Here is a 19,193-nt window from a genome sequence, read left to right as displayed (position 1 = left end):
GGAAAAGGCAGTCAAAGGACTGACTGCCCTTCTGGACAACTGATGGAAGAGGGAGTAGACCATTTTTTGAATACTTATTTTTGGCTTTTGAATTTTGAAGTACTCAGGTTCAGAGAGTTAGTCATTTCTTTGGGAAAAAAAGAGGAGAAAGAACAGACTGGTACACAGGATCTCACCACAGGTAATCCTCTCCCTGATACTTTATAGACTAAACAGAAATTTTGGAGCATGAGCTTTCGTGGGTGAATAACCACTTCGTCGGATGCATTCACCCGTGAAAGCTCATGCTACAAAACTTCTGTTAGTCTATAAGGTGCCACCAGGGGTGGCTCTAGACATTTTGCCACCCCAAGCAAGGCGGCGTGCCGCGGGAGGCGCTGTGCCGGTTGCCGGTCCCATGGCTCCGGTGGACCTCCCGCAGGCGTGCCTGCGGAGGGTCCGCTGGTCCTGCGGCTTTGACCAGCGGACCCTCTGCAGGCATGCCTGCGGGTGTCCACCGGAGCCACCTGCCGCCCTCCCGGTGACCGGCAGAGCGCCCCCCACAGCATGCCGCCCCAAGCACACGCTTGGTGTGCTGGGGTCTGGAGCCGCCCCTGGGTGCCACAGGACTCTTTGCTGCTTTTACAGATCCAGACTAACACGGCTACCCCTCTGATATTCTCCCTGATACACATGTATTAATCTAAAACAGACCAGAAGGGTATGCAAGTTAGGAGGATGTTGCACAGAACAATATACGCAATCCCTTTTTCAGTAGGTTTTCAAGCATATGCTGTGTGCTCCAAGGAAGTAAAGGAGCATTAATTTAGATGGTATCCAGATTGGTGGATGATTAAGTAAAAGGGGCACATGATGAGGATTCATTTAACCCCAATCAGAATAATTTTGTCACAGACAAATGTGCCAGAAGCACATCAAAAAAAGAAACAGTTTGGATATGGTGAAATTTGCTGAAGATCTAATCCAAATGAGTGAGGACAGTGTTAGAATACTTTTAACAAAAGCACAGCTGGTTTGGTCCAAAATTATCCTCTGCTATGGATGGAGATAATCAAGGAAAATGAAGACTACAGAGTCAGGCAAAAGGTAATGGAAAGTAAAGTGGCTAATTTCATTCAGCAGAGCTGCATAGAGATAGAGAAGCAGACAGGTCTGCTTAAGAGATACAGGCATCTCCCATGTGGATGCAATACTATCTGCTTACTTCATACAGAAGAGAAAAATAATTAAAAAGGGAAAAGCAAAATTGCTATAAGCCAAGATTTCAGAATTCAAAAGGAGTAAGGGTTTTGCCCTGAAGGAAATATAATAATGAATATACTTTGTAGCTAACTTCATTGCCTCAGCAACATAAAACCAAGCAGAACTTTGCAAAGGATAGACAACTGACATCTAGGTTAGTGGACTTACACAGCATCCTCTTATTCTTCACTAACTGTGGACCTTTACTCCCCTCCTAACGGGGGAATATTTTGACAGAAATTATATATGAGCACATGGATTAATTCTGTGTTGGAAGAAGCTTTTTTTTTTTTTTGCTAAGTATGAATTTGGCAAAGAAAAAAAAAGAATATCATGTTGATTATTTCTGTTCTGCTAGAACTGGGAACCCAGGATACTTAGACTAGGCTCTGAATTGCAGGCTAAAATAGCTCTTGGAAACTTAAGCAAAGAATGAAAAGCCATTCTGAATTTAGCAAATGACACTGTTTAAATGGATCATATTCCAACCCTGAAAATAAAGATTTCATACATTTTAATTACTAGTTCTTCATAAATCAATTTCTAGCCAATTTCTTTAGAAAGAAAAATGTATTAAAATGTGTACATCATAAACAAATTATTATGAATATTATATTATACTTGTAAACCACCTATATCCTAAAGGATCCTAAAAAGTGCTTTACAAACTCCACCCATACACAACCACTGAAATACAGCCACCTAATGGACGGTAGCAGACAGGTGAACAACTGTTACAAGCATGCTGCACAGCTTGGCAAGGAAATGTTCGTTAACACCACTGGGGCAAATATCCACTCTCAAAGAGAAAATGTCATGCGATGTTTAAGGTCTATTAGAGTGGATAGGACCCCTGTTCTTAAGGTCATATCTTAAAGACCCACACATAAAAGAGCAGAGTGAGCCAAAAGTCACAATAGTCAGGAGAACTGTCTTCTGTTCCCTGCTCTGCAACCTTCAAAAGTTAACATTTCTGTGACTCAGTTTTCCCATATTATTGAACTGCATAGAGATTAGTCTATCCATCCATCAGTTTCTATGCAGTCTGGTTATTCTAAATTTTATGCTTCGACTACTAAAACTGCCTCTCCAGGGTACATTTCTCCACCCACCTTCTAAAGAAACATGAAGCACAGAAGTCACAACCTCCCCAATCATTTAAAAACCAGCCTAAAAAAAATCTCAAACAAGAGTTATTTTACACAAATGGTAAATCTGTTTAGATACTCACCTGCAATTTTGCTTAACATTTGCTGTTCATCGTCTGACATTTTCACATATATCACTTGGTTGTTAAATTGCCCAATCCCATGAAATGTCATGTTAAAGAGTTTACCCTGCAAAATGGCTTCCACTTTAGCTTTGCTCTGCTCCAGTGCCACAACAGCCCTTAAAATAAATAAATAAAATCCACACTCAAAAAGGGAGATAACACGACAGCTAAATAATCCTCTGGAGGGTATGACATTGGAGATATGATGGATTGTTATGATACATTGATTTTTGGCAGGAAGATCATTCCACAGTATTGCACAAGACATGAAAGCACAGTGTATTTTCACTGTAAGTTTGGATATAATCACTTTGATTACAACTAGAAGATGTGCAAGTGATTTATGTACCCCATGATACATTAGAAAATTAATAACTTCAAGTATGTACTGACTGAGCCATTAAAAAAAATGGCCTGACATTGTTGCTAGTGCTTCATAGTGATCAAGTCATTAGTATGCAAAACCTCTAATAAACTGCTGCTCAAGAACTGAAAAAACCCCAAAAGAATGAACTTGGACTTTTTGAATTAGTCTGTTTTCTTTCTTTATTTCCCACAGTATTCTTGCCAGCAAGTTAAAGTATGGGCTGGATGAATGGACTATAAGGTGGACAGAAAGCTGGCTAGATCGTCGGGCTCAACAGGTAGTGATCAATGGCTCCATGTCTAATTGGCAGCTGGTATCAAGCAGAGTGCCTCAAGGGTCGGTCCTGGGGCCAGTTTTGTTCAATATCTTCATCAATGATCTGGAGGATGGCACCCTCAGCAAGTTTGCAAATGACACTAAAGTGTGAGGAGTGGTAGATATGATGGAGGGTAGGGATAGGATACAGAAGGACCTAGACAAATTAGAGGACTGGGCCAAAAGAAATCTGATGAGGTTCAACAAGGACAAATGCAGAGTCCTGCACTTAGGACGGAAGAATCCTATGCACTGCTACAGACTAGGGACCAAATGGCTAGGCAGCAGTTCTGTAGAAAAGGACCTAGGGGTTACAATGGATGAGAAGCTGGATATGAGACAACAGTGTGCCCTTATTGCCAAGAAGGCTAATGGCATTTTGGGCTGTATAATAGGGACATTGCCAGCAGATTGAGGGACATGATAATTCCCCTCTATTCGACATTGGTGAGGCCTCATCCGGAATACTGTGTTCAGTTTTGGGCCCCACACTACAAGAAGGATATGGAAAAATTGGAAAGGGTCCAGCAGAGGGCAACAAAAATTATTAGGGGGCTGGAGTGCATGACTTATGAGGAGAGGCTGAGGGAACTGGGCTTATTTAGTCTGCAGAAGAGAAGAATGAGAGGGATTTAATAGATGCTTTCAACTACATGAAAGGGGGTTCCAAAGAGGATGGATCTAGACTGTTCTCAGTGGTACCAGGTGACAGAACAAGGAGTAATGGTCTCAAGCTGCAGTGGGGGAGGTTTAGGTTGGATAGTAGGAAAAACTTTTTCACTAGGAGGATGATGAAGCACTGGAATGTGTTACCTAGGGAGATGGTGGAATCTCCTTCCTTAGAGGTTTTTAAGGTCAGGCTTGACAAAGACCTGGCTGGGATGATTTAGTTGAGGATTGGCCCTGCTTTGAGCAGGGGGTTGAACTAGATGACCTCCTGAGGTCCCTTCCAACCCTGATATTCTATTATTTTATGATTTTATTTGTTAAATCAAAACAAATCCATTATCTCAAATGAAGTGCATTTATTGGATCATTGACCCAATAAATTACAAATCCAGGAAAGCATTCTTAAAGTTGCTACAATGTCAGGTCAGTGCAAATTTGGGAGCTTTACGCCTTTACTGATTCAGCAAGGTATTAAAGCACATACCTAACTAAGCACTAGTAGCTCCATCAAAATTAGATTACTCACATGCTTAAAGTTTGGCACATGCCTAAAAGTAACTTGCTAAATCAGGGCCTTAATGCACTGAGAAACTAATGCATTATCTAGATAATGCATCTTTTAAAATAATAGGTGTTTTATGTTATTTTGGGGGGATTGACATAAGCTAGATATAAACCACTGGATCACTGTGTGTTAAAAATTCCTTTCTCTGTGCAGATGTGATTCTATAGAGCCCCCAGCTATAAAGCCTGGCTTGAACTCAAACTGTAGAAAATCATGCTTTTACCTCTGGCGGTCTTTGGTTCAATCCCTGGTGTGTCAGCCAAGATAAAGCATTATGTACTTACATCACAGCAGTTTAGGGACATTTAACTATTGTTTACTTTGACTTATTATAGCCCCATTTAATGTTATGGAACACCACACCATATGCAAATTACATGCCAACAAATTTGATTTTGTTGCATAAAAATTAGTAAAGTAATGTTATACAAAGCTAGGACAGGCTGTGCAATCCACTGTATGTTGTGCATAGGAGTTGTGCACACTAATCCCATTAGGAAAGCATTTTCTGTGCCTATATAAAAGCCACTTTTATGAATCCCAACAGCTACTAATCCATATTATGGACAAACAGTCTTCAATATTATATGAATCCTATTTTTCCAATTATAATGGCATAAGATCTTCTTCTTTTTGGCTCATTAGGACTCTGCAGATCTTTTACAGGGGAGCAGCAAGAGCCCTTTGAAGAAGATTCTGCATGCTCATCATCAACTACCAGCACTGCAGTGACCCATCCTTCAGATCAGTTGATACTGTCCTCCAAACTAGCGATACAATGGGATTTGCTAGAGGGATTTTTGCAACAGGGCAAGACATTTCCTCTCTCCAAGGCTGGGTTTGCTTCTTCAAATATATTGTTGGCATGAGGAGTGAGATAGTAAACCTACCAAGAAAGAACATAAGAACGTCCATACTAGGTCAGACCAAAGGTCCATCTAGCCCAATATCCTGTCTTCTGACAGTGGCCAATGCCAGGTGCTTCAGAGGGAATTAACAGAACAGGTAATCATTAGTGATCCATTCTCTGTCACCCATTCCTAGCTTCTGGTAAACAGAGGCTAAGGACACCATCCCTACCTATCCTGGCTAATAGCCCATGATGGACCTATCCTCCATGAATTTATCTAGTTCTTTTTTGAACCCTGTTATAGTCTTGGCAAAGAGTTCCACAGGTTGACTTGTGAGTTGTGTGAAGAAATACTTCCTTTTGTTTGTTTTAAACCTGCTGCCTATTAATTTCATTGGGGTACCACTAGTTCTTGCGTTATGAGGAGGAGTAAATAACATTTCCTTATTTACTTTCTACACACCATCCCTGATTTTATAGACCTCTGTTAATTAAGAACAAATGAAATGGTCTTTCATGTGACTAGTACAGAATACCTGCTGTAGGAATTGGACCTATTTAGTACATCTTTATAAGCAAACAGAAGATAAAGGATGGAGAGAACTTGACAAGAAAGATATGCTTTTCAATAGCTACTCCTGTTATTTTTGTATTACAGGCACATGTCCATTCTTTTCTAAAGTTCATTAGTACTACTTAGCTCCAATCACTTCTGTAATTGTCTGATTCATATTTTGATTGCCTCTTTCCACCACCCTCTTATCCTCTTGGAGAACAGCCTTCCCTGCCAACAGCAAGGGCAGGAATTTATTACTGAAATACACTACATAATCTATTCCCTTGCAGAATGAACTCTCAGAAGAGCATTCACATCTCTTCTTCCAGCCCCACAAAAAAGCAATACCAATAGAAATGCCCTTTTCAGCCAAATAGATGTATGATGTCCTTTTAGGTCTGATGGGTGTGACACAGAAATGCATTTGTGATTCACTGCTGTGTGTCAGCAGCTCATCAGGCCTGACAGACTACACTTAACACACTGTTGTCATTATCTGTATCTAAAAGATGACACGTAAGATCTCATTAGAAAACTAATAAGTCATTCATAATTAACATTCTTGCATGATGTATGGGTGGGTACAAAAGGTGGGTACAAACAGTTATGAATAAGTGCTAGAATTATGTTCTCAAAATGTCCTTGGCAAGCAATGCAGTAAGCACCGTCTGCCCTAGACAAAGGAATGTGTACTAGTTTGTTTGTCATCAGGCAGTGACAACAATGGATGGTAAACAAAGCTATTAAGTTGGGCAAAGGCAGCCTAGCATCTACTTCCCAGCAGGACAGAGAAACGTTGTCTGGGCTATAAAGACGGGGACTGAACCTTAAATGATAGCAATTGAATCAACTGATTGTATAAAAATATTTCTGTATAATAAAAATGGATCAAGTAAGGTCTTTTCTGAAAGCTAATGACACACTGGTGATTAACATCATTGTGAAATGCATATGTGAACACTACTTCATGATATTATGCTTTAACGTCTGTGACCAAACACAGGGAAAAACAGGTTTTCTCCAAGACAGGAGGGAAGGCAGCTATCTACCTGTTTTCAGTGAAATTAAGCAAGGTGTGACCAAAAACAGTGGAAGACCCATTTACATGCAAATTAACAGGGAAGAGGAGAACAGCATGAAGTCATAGTGTTTTGTCCTCAGACTCATGAAGCTTAGGAAGATATAAGGAGAGAGAGAGAGAGAGAGGAGCCGCCAGCTTGGCATCCATTATTAGATAGACAGAAGCCAGAGCTGTTCCAAGCTGAGAAAGATGCATCCTTCAAACAAGGGGGTTGAAGTATCTCAGAACCAAAGACTGATAAGGAAACAACAAGCTACAGCATTTGTTCAAGGTAAAGTTACGTCTTAGACTCTAGAAAGCATATTTTACTTTTGTTTGTTTGTAACCCATTCTAGCTTTATTCCTTGTGCTTGGTATCATTTAACCCATGTCTTTTTGTTAATAAACTTGTTATATTTTTACAATATACCAGTTCAATGTTGTACTTGAAGGGAAAGGTGTATTTACCCCAGTTAAGTTAATAAGCTGTTATGAGCTTTTGTCTCTTTAAAGGAGAAAACAATCCTCATTATTCCTTTGAGTGCTCCAAGAGAAGGCTATTCACTCCAGGACAGATGATTGGGGGGGGGAATTCAGGACTGGAAGTATGTTGGGGTTACCCCTGCATAAGTTTACTGGATAATAGAGAGTAGAGAGGCTGTTGAGTTGTAGGCAGGCTGCTGTGGTCAGGGAGATAAACCAGGGCTGCACAGCACACAGCCACTCAGGATACTGCCTGTGTCCAGAGAAGAGAATCACAGCAGCAGAGCATTTTGAGGTATTCATGATTACAGAGTGGCAGTGATACAATCTGTCACTGGTCTGGATTGCACCCCAGAACATGACAACAGGTTTTCAGGCACAAAAGACAGGTTTTCTTCCAATAAAGTTAGTTCAACTGAGTTTGCTTAACTAGACTGAAAACCCCCCTTTATATCAATGTAGACCCAGTTTAACACCTTCAAGTTCATATGACCTAGTCATGTCAAAGTCCTAATGCTCAAGTTGGAGTCATTAACCTTGGCTTCCTTCAGCTGGCACACAGGAAAGGATGCCCTTTTAGTCCAGTTCCTACTTCCACTATGCTGGAGTCTGTCAGCTAGGCCTTAGATACCTGGGAGCTTTTAACCTACAATTAGTTAGGCTCCCCAACAATGCATATTCAAAGCGATCTTACAGCTAGTCAATATATAGCTCCCTATCAAGCTGTACCAACCACGTTTCAATTTTTTTCCTCCTCTCTTTTCAATGTTTTATAGAATACTAAGCTATCCCAGTTGCTAAGGCTTTCCAGATACCACAAGTAGGCACCCCTTTTCAAAAGTCTGTGGTTGCTACATAATATCCATGAGCTTTTCTGTACAGATACATTTACATTCTTCCTTCATTTAACTCTATAGGAAAGGATCATAAAGCAACAATACAGTTAATACACATGCTGCTCACTTTCCACCACTTAATGAATGAATTAATTTAAAAAATTCAAACTCCAAAGTCACTGTACCTAGAGTTCATGTAAGAAGCTCTTGGCTATGCATTCAATAAGCTAGCAAGCCAGATACTGTTTCAAAAAAGCAGAAAAGGAAACCTTTATCTAGGCCCTGGTAAAAGTAGTTATTCAGTGCTGTATATGTCATCTTAAAAGTTAGCCTTGCATTTATTTTAAAGAATTCTTACTTTTTCACATCTTCTTCTGTTCTCAGATGGGCTACAATGATAGTGAGATGCATTGTTTGAACAGGAATTAGAGCTCTCAACAAGTCAGGTTCTTTAGTGAATATTAGCTCCTGGACATCTTCAATTTTGTCCAAAATCTGCAATGCAATAAATAAAAAGGAGAAACCATCATTTTACATTTAAAAAAGGCTTAGGGCTTGCTGTAAGAATTTCCATAAAACTGTAGCCTGCAGTTTAATGCAGATTAATGCGGAAGTTGGCAGCCAGGTTTCTCCAGTTTTAGAAAACATGAACTTACAGCTCAAAATCTCAAGTAAATACATCATGTCACTCAAAGGGCAAAATTCTGTCTTCAAATATATTTGTCCAGCCCATTAACCTCAAGGGAGTTGCACAGGTGTAACAGTAGAATTTGTACCAAAGGTTTTTTAATCAAAATCATTTCAAAAGGTCAAACTACTTCCCTTTAAAATCCAAGGGGTAAATTCAGAACTGGGGTAAGCAGGTGCTAATTCCATGGATTTTACAACAGCTCTGAATTTGTCCCTAAGTGTGCTGGAATAAAGTCACAAATTCTGTGCAAATATTAATGTGATCATCATGCAGTTGTCAGTTGTTAATAGTGTGTGGAAATTGAATAGCATTTCCATAATTAATTTTATGCCATTTTCTGATTACAAGTTTGATCACAGATGAAATTGATGTCTCTTCCCAAAAGGGAACTGTAACGGCAAACAAAATAGTTCATCTGACTAAATGCATTGTTCCTTGAGATAGCATTTCATAGAGCTGCATGGGCAATTTCTAGCTCTTCTGGGTCTATTTGTATATTAATGTAATCGACTCAATGAAAAGTGAAGGAATTCTTTTGAAATAATTTTGATATGGGTTAGGAATGAAAAAAGGAATAAGAAAAAAGAAAAGGGAATTCTAGTACACAGGAAATTTAGCACATAATGGAATTGTATAATAACGAAACTCTTTGTAAATATTTAAAATTTTCATATGGATCCAATTTGTAATTCATGTGTGCATGTGTGTGTGAGAGAGAATTTGTAAGGATTCCACTTTACTCTTGGATAGTAGAAAAGCTTGGCATACTTATTGTACAGTTTAGTTACTGGCCAAAATGCTGATTTTGGTATTGGGTGTAATGGGCATTTACTGAACATCTTGAGATACAACTAAAGACAACTTAGTTTGAAAGTATGAAAAAATATTGAACCACTTGAGTTACAGTGTTATGGCCACCTTTTGCCACCCTTTCAATGACACCTATGGAACCATTCCTACAGTCAGGCACCTCTTGTTATGACTAAAGGTATCTTAAACTGGCCCATTACCTGTGGCACATTTGCAAAAATATCAAGAAAAAAAAATCAAAATATTTACAAGAGAATGGTTTTTCTTCAAAGAGAGCTTCAGTGGCGTGCAGAGTGTCAAATAGCCCTGGGTACCAAAGCCCTCACTCCACATAAGAGGACAAGTGTAGGTGGGAGCCGTGTAAGATTCCTTCCCATCATCCAAACAATGTGTTTCAAGAATATTCTTGAGATGAGAGAGTAGATCAATCTTTCCGCCCATTCAATTCCAGTCTCTAGGAGACTGACAAAGAAGCTAATTATGATGCCACTTTCTGGTGCAGATCCCTGTGCATTATGAAATGGACTTCAAACCTCTCCCCACTGCCAGAACAATGCGGGGAAGCACCATCAAAAAATTTCAGGGCTTTCTTCCTCAATGAGAGTGTACAGTCTCACTCTATTACAATATCTACCCAACATCATCAGCAACCTTTCCAACGCAAGCTCATACTGAAAGCTGATTTTTATTAACCTATTCTTGTTTTTTAAATCAAAAGTAATGACAGGCAAACCGCAAGGCTCAACTAGTCTAATTTGGGTTGGTAGAGACATAATTGCCTCCCGTTGATAGAATGCCTCCTGGCGCTTCCCTTCACACTGCAGTATGAGTTCTGTGCTTATCTGGTCCAGAAGGAGGGAGGATGGTAGGTTGGCCCCAGGTCCTTATGGCTGGATATCTCCCTAAGGATACTAGCAAGGAGAACTTCTGTTCAGGAGACAGTAATTGTGCAATTATACAGATGGATAGGGAGAAAGGAAGTTCATTATGTCCCTTCTGCACTTTTGTTTACCCATTCAAGGGCTACACATGACCAGTCAGTTTTAGGGGGCCAAAGAAAGTTATATGGAGACCTCTCTCCTGCCCCATGGTTGCCTCCAGAGATTACGCCAATCAAACTCAGTTAAAAAAATAACACTCCAGTAAGAACAAGGTCAAATGATGTGTTTCAAAAAAAGCAGTAATATAAATGAGTCAAATAAAATAGCATGAAAATAAAGTGCAAGAGGGGTGCATTTTCATATAGACACCTAAAAAAAGCACACAGGCTGGTAACTGTATGCATTACACCAAAGCTGAATTCACGTATTGCTTTGTAGAAGAGGATACCAGATTGTATATGCTCACGCACAAATGATGTGCACAGCTTTGGCCTGTGTCTTGTGATAAAGCAAGGCCAGAGAGCAGTGGGAGAGAGGAGATATACAAGCTAAGGCTGTCAAGTGATTAAAAAAATTAATCATGATCAATTACACTATTAAACAATAATATAATACCATTTATTTAAATATTTTTGGATGTTTTCTACATTTTCAAATATATTGATTTCAATTAGAAGGCAGAATATAAGCATACAGTGCTCATTTTATATTTATTTTTGATTACAAGTACTGTAGTGCAATCTCTTTATAATGAAAGTTGAACTTACAAATGTAGAATTATGTACAAAAAATAACTGCATTCAAAAATAAAACAATGTAAAACTTTAGAACCTACAAGTCCACTCAGTCCTACTTCTCGTTCAGCCAAATAGCTCAAACAAACAAGTTTGGTTGCAATTTGCAGGAGATAATGCTGCCTACGTCTTGTTTCAAATGTCACCTGAAAGCGAGAACAGGCATTCACACGGCACTGTTGTAGCCGGCATTGCAAGGTATTTACATGGCGGATGCGCTAAAGATTCATATGTCCCTCCATGCTTCAACCACCATTCCAGAAGACGTGTCCATGCTGATGATGGGTTCTGCTTGATAACGATCCAAAGCAGAGTGGACCGATGCATGTTCATTTTCATCATCTGAGTCAGATGCCACCAGCAGAAAGTTGATTTTCTTTTTTTGGTGGTTTGGGTTCTGTAGTTTTCGCATCGGAGTGTTGCTCTTTTAAGACATCTGAAAGCATGCTCCACACCTCGTCCCTCTCAGATTTTGGAAGGCAATTCAGATTCTTAAACCTTGGTTTGAGTGCTGGAGTTCTCTTTAGAAATCTCACATTAGTACCTTCTTTGCATTTTGTCAACTCTGCCATGAAAAAGTGTTCTTAAAACGAACATGTGCTTGGTCATCATCTGAGACTGCTATAACATGAAATACATGGCAGAATGTGAGTAAAACAGAAGAGGAAACATACAATTCTCCCCCAAGGAGTTCAGTTGCTAATTTAATTAACACTTTTTTTTTTAAACGAGCATCATCAGCTTGGAAACAAGTTTTCTGGAATGGTGGCTGAAGCATGAGGGGCATATGAATGTTTAGCATATCTGGCATGTAAATACCTTGCAATGCCAGCTACAAAAGTGCCATGTGAATGCATGTTCTCACTTTCTGGAGACATTGTAAATAAGAAGTGAGCAGCATTATCTCCTGTAAATGTAAACAAACTTGTTAGTGTTTGCAATTGGCTGAACAAGAAGCAGAACTGAGTAGACTTGTAGGCTCTAAAGTTTTACATTGTTTTGTTTTTTATTGCAGTTATGTAACAAAAAAAACCCTACATTTGTAAGTTGCACTTTCACGATAAAGAGATTGAACTACAGTACTTGCATGAGGTGAATTGAAAAATAGTATCTCTTTTGTTTACCATTTTACAGTGCATATATTTGTAATAAAAAATAATATAAAGTGAGCAGTGTACACTTTGTATTCTGTGTTGTAATAGAAATAAATATATTTGAAAATGTAGAAAAACATCCAAAAATATTAATACATTTCAATTGGTATTCTATTGTTTAACAGTGTGATTAGTCACAATTAATTTTTTTTAATCGCAGTTAATTTTTTTGAGTTAATTACATGAGTTAACTGCGATCGGGGCAGCTCCAGGCCCCAGTACGCCAAGCGCATGCTTGGGGCGGCATGCTGCGGGGGGCACTCTGCCTGTCGCCAGGAGGGCGGCAGGCAGGGCTCCGGTGGACCTCCCGCAGGCTTGCCTGCGGAGGGTCCGCTGGTCCCACGGCTTCGGTGGAGCCGCGGGACCAGCGGACCCTCCGCAGGCACGCCTGCGGGAGGTCCACCGGAACCGCGGGACCGGCGATCGGCATAACGCCCCCCCCGCGGCATGCCGCCGTGCTTGGGGCAGCGAAATGTCTAGAGCCGCCCCTGACTGCGATTAATCAACAGTCCTAATATAAGTGCTAGGCTAATTAAGGCATGGTTTCATGTAGACTAGAGAAGGTTACTACAAGTTAATTGGAGCACCTGTAGCCAATTAAGGCAGTCAGGAACCTAATTAAAAAAAAACCCTGCTTCAGGCAGACAATGTGGAGCAAGGAAGGAGAGAGGACTGGAGTTTGGAAGTGTGTTGCTGAGAATTGAAAGACCCGAGAACCATAGGAAAGGAGACCCTGGCTCAGCAGAGCAGGGAGACTCCCCCTCCCACAGCATCAAGGACCAAGGGTAACCCTACCCAGGGGGAAGAGAGTAAGTGAGGCAAGGCCAACTGAGCCGGGCCAAGAGCACTGGAGTGACGTGTGTCCAATATGGATTGAGATACAGGGGAACACTACCAAGGTGACTGCAGAGGTGGTCCCCAAGCTCCCCTACGCAGCCTTAATTGGCAGGGACTTCCCTGGGTTTTGAGAGCTTACTCCCCCTCCCCCATTGAGTTAGGGGATGGCAGTAAGCCCCAGGCAGAGATCGAGGCACCTATGGATGGCCCCACCCCTATTTTGCTGGGTTTTCCCGAGTAATTTTCACCCCCAGAAAGTGCCCAGAAGGAAGGCAGATAAAAGATTAGGAACCAGGATTTTGGCGGCAAACCAGAGAGCTGCGCTGGTTGGTAGGCGGCCCCATCAGGGAAACCTCAAGGAAGCACAGACCAGTGGAGACCCAGAGACAGCCCCCCCCAGCATGAGCGGAAGCACCCCAAGGGATGGAGGGGAGACCAATCCAATAGAATCAGGCCAGATCGGTCCCACGCCAGGGGGGGATGAAGCAGGATGAAGCATATGAGTATGTGAATGTGAGGGAAGAGGTAGTAGAGGTAAACAGTGTGCCAGTAGAAGGGAAAACCAAACGTCCAAGGCCATACTATAAAATCAAGCAGGATCTGTTGTACTGGGTAGTGCCAATCCAGGAGGAAGTAGTAGAACAGCTCTAGGTTCCACGGAAGCACACAAGGGCTGTATTAGAGTTAGCTCACAGTCATCTGTTTGGGGGACATTTAGGAGCAGACAAGACCCTGGATAGAGTCCTAAGGAGGTTCTACTGGCTGGGTGTACAAGCAGAAGTCCAGCACTATTGCACCTCATGCCCAGAGTGCCAGCTGCATAGCCCCCAACCTCAGTTAAGGGCCCTCAACCTCAGTTATGGGCCCCGTCGGTACCCTTGCCTGTAACTGAAGTCCCTTTTGAAAGGATAACCACAGATCTAGTGGGCCCACTAGAAAGATCAGCCTGGGGCCACCAAAGCATACTCATCAACCTGGACTACACTACACGGTACCCCGAAGCCATTCCTCTAAGAAACCCCATGTCCAAGGTGATCACAAAAGGACTGGTCAAGGTTTTTGCTAAGGTAAGCATCCCTAAGGCGATCCTGACAGACCAAGAGACTCCCTTCATGTCGAGAGTAAAGAAAGACTTATGTACCCTGCTCCATATCCAAGCCTTGCAGACCTCAGCCTATCATCCCCAAACAGATGGTCTGGTCGAGTGATTTAACTGCACTCTCAAGAGTATGATCGAAAGGTGGTGGCCCAAGATGGAAAAGACCCTTCTACCATACCTGATGTTTGCAATATGAGAAGTTTCCCAGACATCTACTGTATGCTCCCCCTTGGAGCTACTGTATGGACACCACCCATGTGACATATTAAACATTGCAAAGGGGGAATGGGAGGAACAACCCCACCTGGGAAAGAACGTCATTCCACACATGGCCCAGATGAGAGAACGAATAGCCCAAATGACCCCCATAGTATGGGAGCATTTGGAGAAAGCACAAGAGACCCAGAAAACCTACTACAACTGTCGGGCAAAAACATGGAAATTCAATCAGGAGAATGGGTCCTGGTATCAACAACAGAAAGCAAGCTCCTGGCCAGCTGGTGTGGACCTTATAAGATTGCGGAAGCCATTGGGGAGGTGAATTATAAGGAGAAGCAGCCAGACTGCCAAAGGCCAGAGCAGATCTACAATGTCAATTTACTGAAACCCTGGCTCAATCGGGAGATGTGCCTGGCCATCCTGCCTCAACTGTTCCACCCCAGGCAGATGGCACACAAGGGCAGGTAAGGATATCCCTCAAATTAGCCCCAGAACAACAAACAGAGGTCATCAAGATGATCCAGTGGAACCAAAACATGTTCTCCACGCAACCAGGCCGTATGACGCTGATCCAACACCACATTGAAATCTGTCCCAGAGCAAGGGTGACGATAACACCATATCACATACCAGGAGCAAAAAGAGAAGAAATTAGGGTGGAAGTAAGGAAGAAGATGGAACTTGGGGTGACTGAGGAATCACACAGCCAGTAGTCAAACCCTATTGTCTTGGTCCCCAAGCCTGAGAGTACCCTGAGGTTTTGTCATGACTTCCAGAATTTAACAAGGTATCCCAATTTGATTCCTACCCAACACCACGTATCAATGAGCCAGTGGATACGTTAGCCAAGGTCCCATACTTGACAAAAGGCTACTGGCAGATCCCCCTGGCTGAAGACGCCAAGGAGGTGATACAGCAGGGCCAGGGAGCAGTGGGAGACTGGTAGAGGGGAGATATATAAGATCTAAGCTAATTAAGGCGTGGTTCTCTGTAGCCTAGGGACCATTACTACAGTTAATTGGCACACCTGTAGCCAATTAAGGCCCTGTCAGGAACCTAATTACAAAACCTCTGCTTCAGGAAGTGTGGAGTGAGGAAGGAGAGAGGACTGGAGTTTGGAGATGTGTTGCTGAGAATTGAAAGACCCGAGAACTGGAGGAAGGGAGACCCTGCCTCAACAGAGCAGGGAGACTCCCTTCCCCCAGCATAAAGGACCGACAGTAACCCTACCAGGAGGAAGAGGGTAAGAAACCCGCAGGGGTTGAGAGGGGCTGGGGCTCAGAATGAGGAGCAAACCCAAACCCCCTTCCCCCCTCTACCACCTTCTTAGGCCACTATCAGGGCCCTTGGTGCCCCAAGAGCAGGTGCAAGGTGTAGCGTCCTACCTAACCCCCCCCCCACCAAGAAAAGCGTGGGACCTCCCCATACCAACATTGGCCATTTTGTCAGTCTTTACAAATGATCACCCTGCTATCTGGAAGATCTCAGCTGGGAACAGTTGAGGCATTTTTCCACAATATTGCCCACCCCCCTGCACCCTCCACAAACAGGCACCCTCCCTTTAGTATGTGGAGATTAATTTTTATCTCTTTCCCTCTGAACTACACTGAGGTTTTCAGGGTTCCCAGGGCAAAATCAGAAACTGGGGTCTTCCAACCCTTCCCAAAAATTACCATGGAGATGAAAGAGTTCAAGAAGAATACTACTGAAAACTTTAAAGCTGGTTTATTATCACAAAAGACACATCACATCATCATTGCCTGAACTGAATGGTACCACTCTATGGGCTAGACCAAAAGTGAAGTGGAAAGCTACTACCTATGAAACTATAGTGCTGATGCAGCAGCAGGCGTTTCACCATAAGAAATGGAACTGTACTCTGGACTGTGAAACCAGTTCTAACTAAAATATGTAATTTGCTTTTTTGCTGTAGCTACAAGACATAATTGGATAAGGTGTGTTGTGCAACTAAAATAAGAAACTAATAGAAGACAAAGCATATTATATATTACTAAAATGTTTTGTATTTATGCTGAATTGTAGAACTAAGAATTGTTCTCATACTTAAATTTTATGGAAAAGTACTAGTAACTGAACTGTTGCAATCTCTGTTTTTTGTATATGTAGCTCTTTTCTTTGTATGTGTACAATCTGTCAGAAACTAAGATGTATTTTCTGGTGAGGCTTGTGAGATATGCACCATCTGCCAGGAATGGATAATTATCTGTATTGGTTTAGGATGGTACAGACACCTCTATGTCTTGTAAACCATGTATGGAACCAGATAAGAAAAAGGATGAAATTGTTGTGCTAATACAGTGGAATTTGGGGATCTTCCATCTGTTATAAACAAGCAGAGTGTAAAACAGACAGGCCTGGTCTACACTGGGGGGGATCAATCTAAGATACGCAACTTCAGCTACGAGAATAGCATAGCTGAAGTCGATGTATCTTAGATCGAATTAAAATTACTTACTTCATGTCCTCGCAGTGCTGGATTGACGGCTGCAGTGCCCCCATCGACTTTGCTTCCGCCTCTCACAGTGCTGGAGTTCAGCAGTCGACGGGAGAGCAATCGGGGATCAATATATCATGTCTACACTACAGGCAATAAATTGATCCCCAATAGATCGATCACTACCCACCGATCCAGCAGGTAGTGTAGACATACCCACAGTTTCTGTAATCATTTTGAGACAGACTAGATGCTGCAGGACTGTTTCCCAGAAATTGGTCATGTATACCCTCTCTGTATTGTGCTGATTTATCTTTGATTAATAAATAGATAACCCAGGCTCACAAATGAACCCATTCATATCAATATCATGATTATCTTTTTTTAAAGCAAACATATTTATGACACTACCATAATTTAGGCTCCTTGCAAGACTGCACAGTGTTGATAGCATTGCTAAGGTCAACATTCAATCTTTGCCCATAGTAGATCAGAGGCAGTTTTATTTTTTTAAATCAGGGCTAACCTGCAAAAGGAGTGTTCTACATCAGAAACTGAAATCAGTGTTGGGATAAAAATCCTTAGAGCGATGCAAGTATGCCTAAAAACACTACACAGTCCTTTTTTGTAAATCTTGTTTGACAACTTAATTGAAGCCACTTTCAAAATAATGTGTCTCAGCTTGTTTAAAAGGTGAGATTTTTCAACAAAATCCCTATGAAACATTGATAGGATGAGCACTCTTCAGGGGATCCCATGGTCCCATACCCACTGCATGTGGTCATGTGGTACAGTGGAGAGGTGCCATCCCTGTCACTGCAGTGTACACTAGCTCCACCCAAGTTGGAACCCTGCTAATGCTAAAGCCACAAAGGGACAATGCAGCTGTACACCCAGGAGGATTCCCCAACTGAACCGGAGACAGCCCTGCCCATCACCAGAATAATAGCTCTTTTTAATCCTAGATCTCAAAGTGCTTTACAAAGCAAATTCATCCCCATTTTGCAGATGGGGAAACTGAAGCACTGAGAACGAATTGATTTGGATTTGGTCATTCAGCAGGATAGTGGCACAGCTGGGGAAAGAAACCCAGACTCCTGAGTCTGAGTGAAAAGTGATGACTCAAACCTCTTCTGAAGGAGAGACCAGCAAACCAGCCATTGGTAACTGAAAGTTCCCTCAATTTTGCACCACCCCATCTCCTCTTTACCACATGGGAAGTCCTTGACTGACTTCAAATTATATGACATTACACCATTCCCCCTCATACGGAATTTTAAACCATCTTATTTTACCCATGAGGAAGGTTGGCCAATGAAGCTAGTGACCCCGACCTCTGCTCAATGGGTTACTCTTCCTTCAATTCCAACATCAATGTGACAAGGGTGTGTGGAAAAGGAATTCTGTTGGCAAAATGGGATCCTAAGTCAGCCTGCAGATTCCTACTAACTAATTTGAGGGCCAATTTTAATTCAACAGAGCTATGTCAATGGGAGGCTTCATCTTCTCTTTGGCCTTTGAAAAGTTTAGTTACACATTTAGTGGTCAGGGAATCAGGACATAGGCAGGTTGAGCATTATGTTCATGATTTTCTTTTTGTAGGGAAAGTAGGGACTGTATCTGTTGAAAACCTTTCAGGCACTGGACAGGCTATGTGGAGTACCAACAGCAAGAGAAAAAGAGAAGGCTCTGACCTTGTTTCCCAATTGGTATATCTGGGGGATTAAATTACACACAGCAGTGAGTGTTTCTTGTCTCTGCTTTTTAAAAACTGCTCCTTTAACACATGCCTAGTGGTGGCTACAATGGGAATTACCAGGCCTCATCATTATATTAAAGTAACCCAGGAGATGTAATAAGACTTAAAGGTTTGAGACAGGGTTGTTTGTTTTTTTTAGAACACACAATAGGCTATCCTTCTGGTGTGAGGAGTGGCTGCTGCCTTCAGGTCCACTCAGATGCTGCAGGAGGCACAGGTGGCAAAGTGTACTTCCAAGGGACTGGTATGGTCAAAGAATCAAATCATGAAGGACATCA

The 19,193-nt window shown here is 41.9% G+C and overlaps 1 protein-coding gene across 3 annotated transcripts in view; it reads right to left on the bottom strand.

Moving 5' to 3' along the window:
* The window catches only part of LOC123364071 (retinitis pigmentosa 1-like 1 protein), a 58,058-nt gene that overhangs the window by 12,767 nt on the left and 26,098 nt on the right, over positions 1-19,193 (bottom strand). For 2 of the 3 annotated variants that reach the window (XM_045005845.1, XM_045005847.1), the window contains exons 4-5: positions 8,575-8,711; positions 2,474-2,631 (exon numbers count right to left, since the gene is read on the bottom strand). In XM_045005845.1, coding sequence (XP_044861780.1) covers positions 2,474-2,631; positions 8,575-8,711 — 295 coding nt within the window. The remainder of the gene's footprint in view (positions 1-2,473; positions 2,632-8,574; positions 8,712-19,193) is intronic. The other variant, XM_045005846.1, reaches the window with a different exon arrangement.

The sequence above is a fragment of the Mauremys mutica genome, chromosome 2, assembly GCF_020497125.1.
Source record: "Mauremys mutica isolate MM-2020 ecotype Southern chromosome 2, ASM2049712v1, whole genome shotgun sequence".
Lineage (NCBI taxonomy): Eukaryota > Metazoa > Chordata > Testudines > Geoemydidae > Mauremys > Mauremys mutica.
Note: the sequence above shows the minus strand (reverse complement) of the source record. Positions and strands in the feature narration are given on the sequence as shown.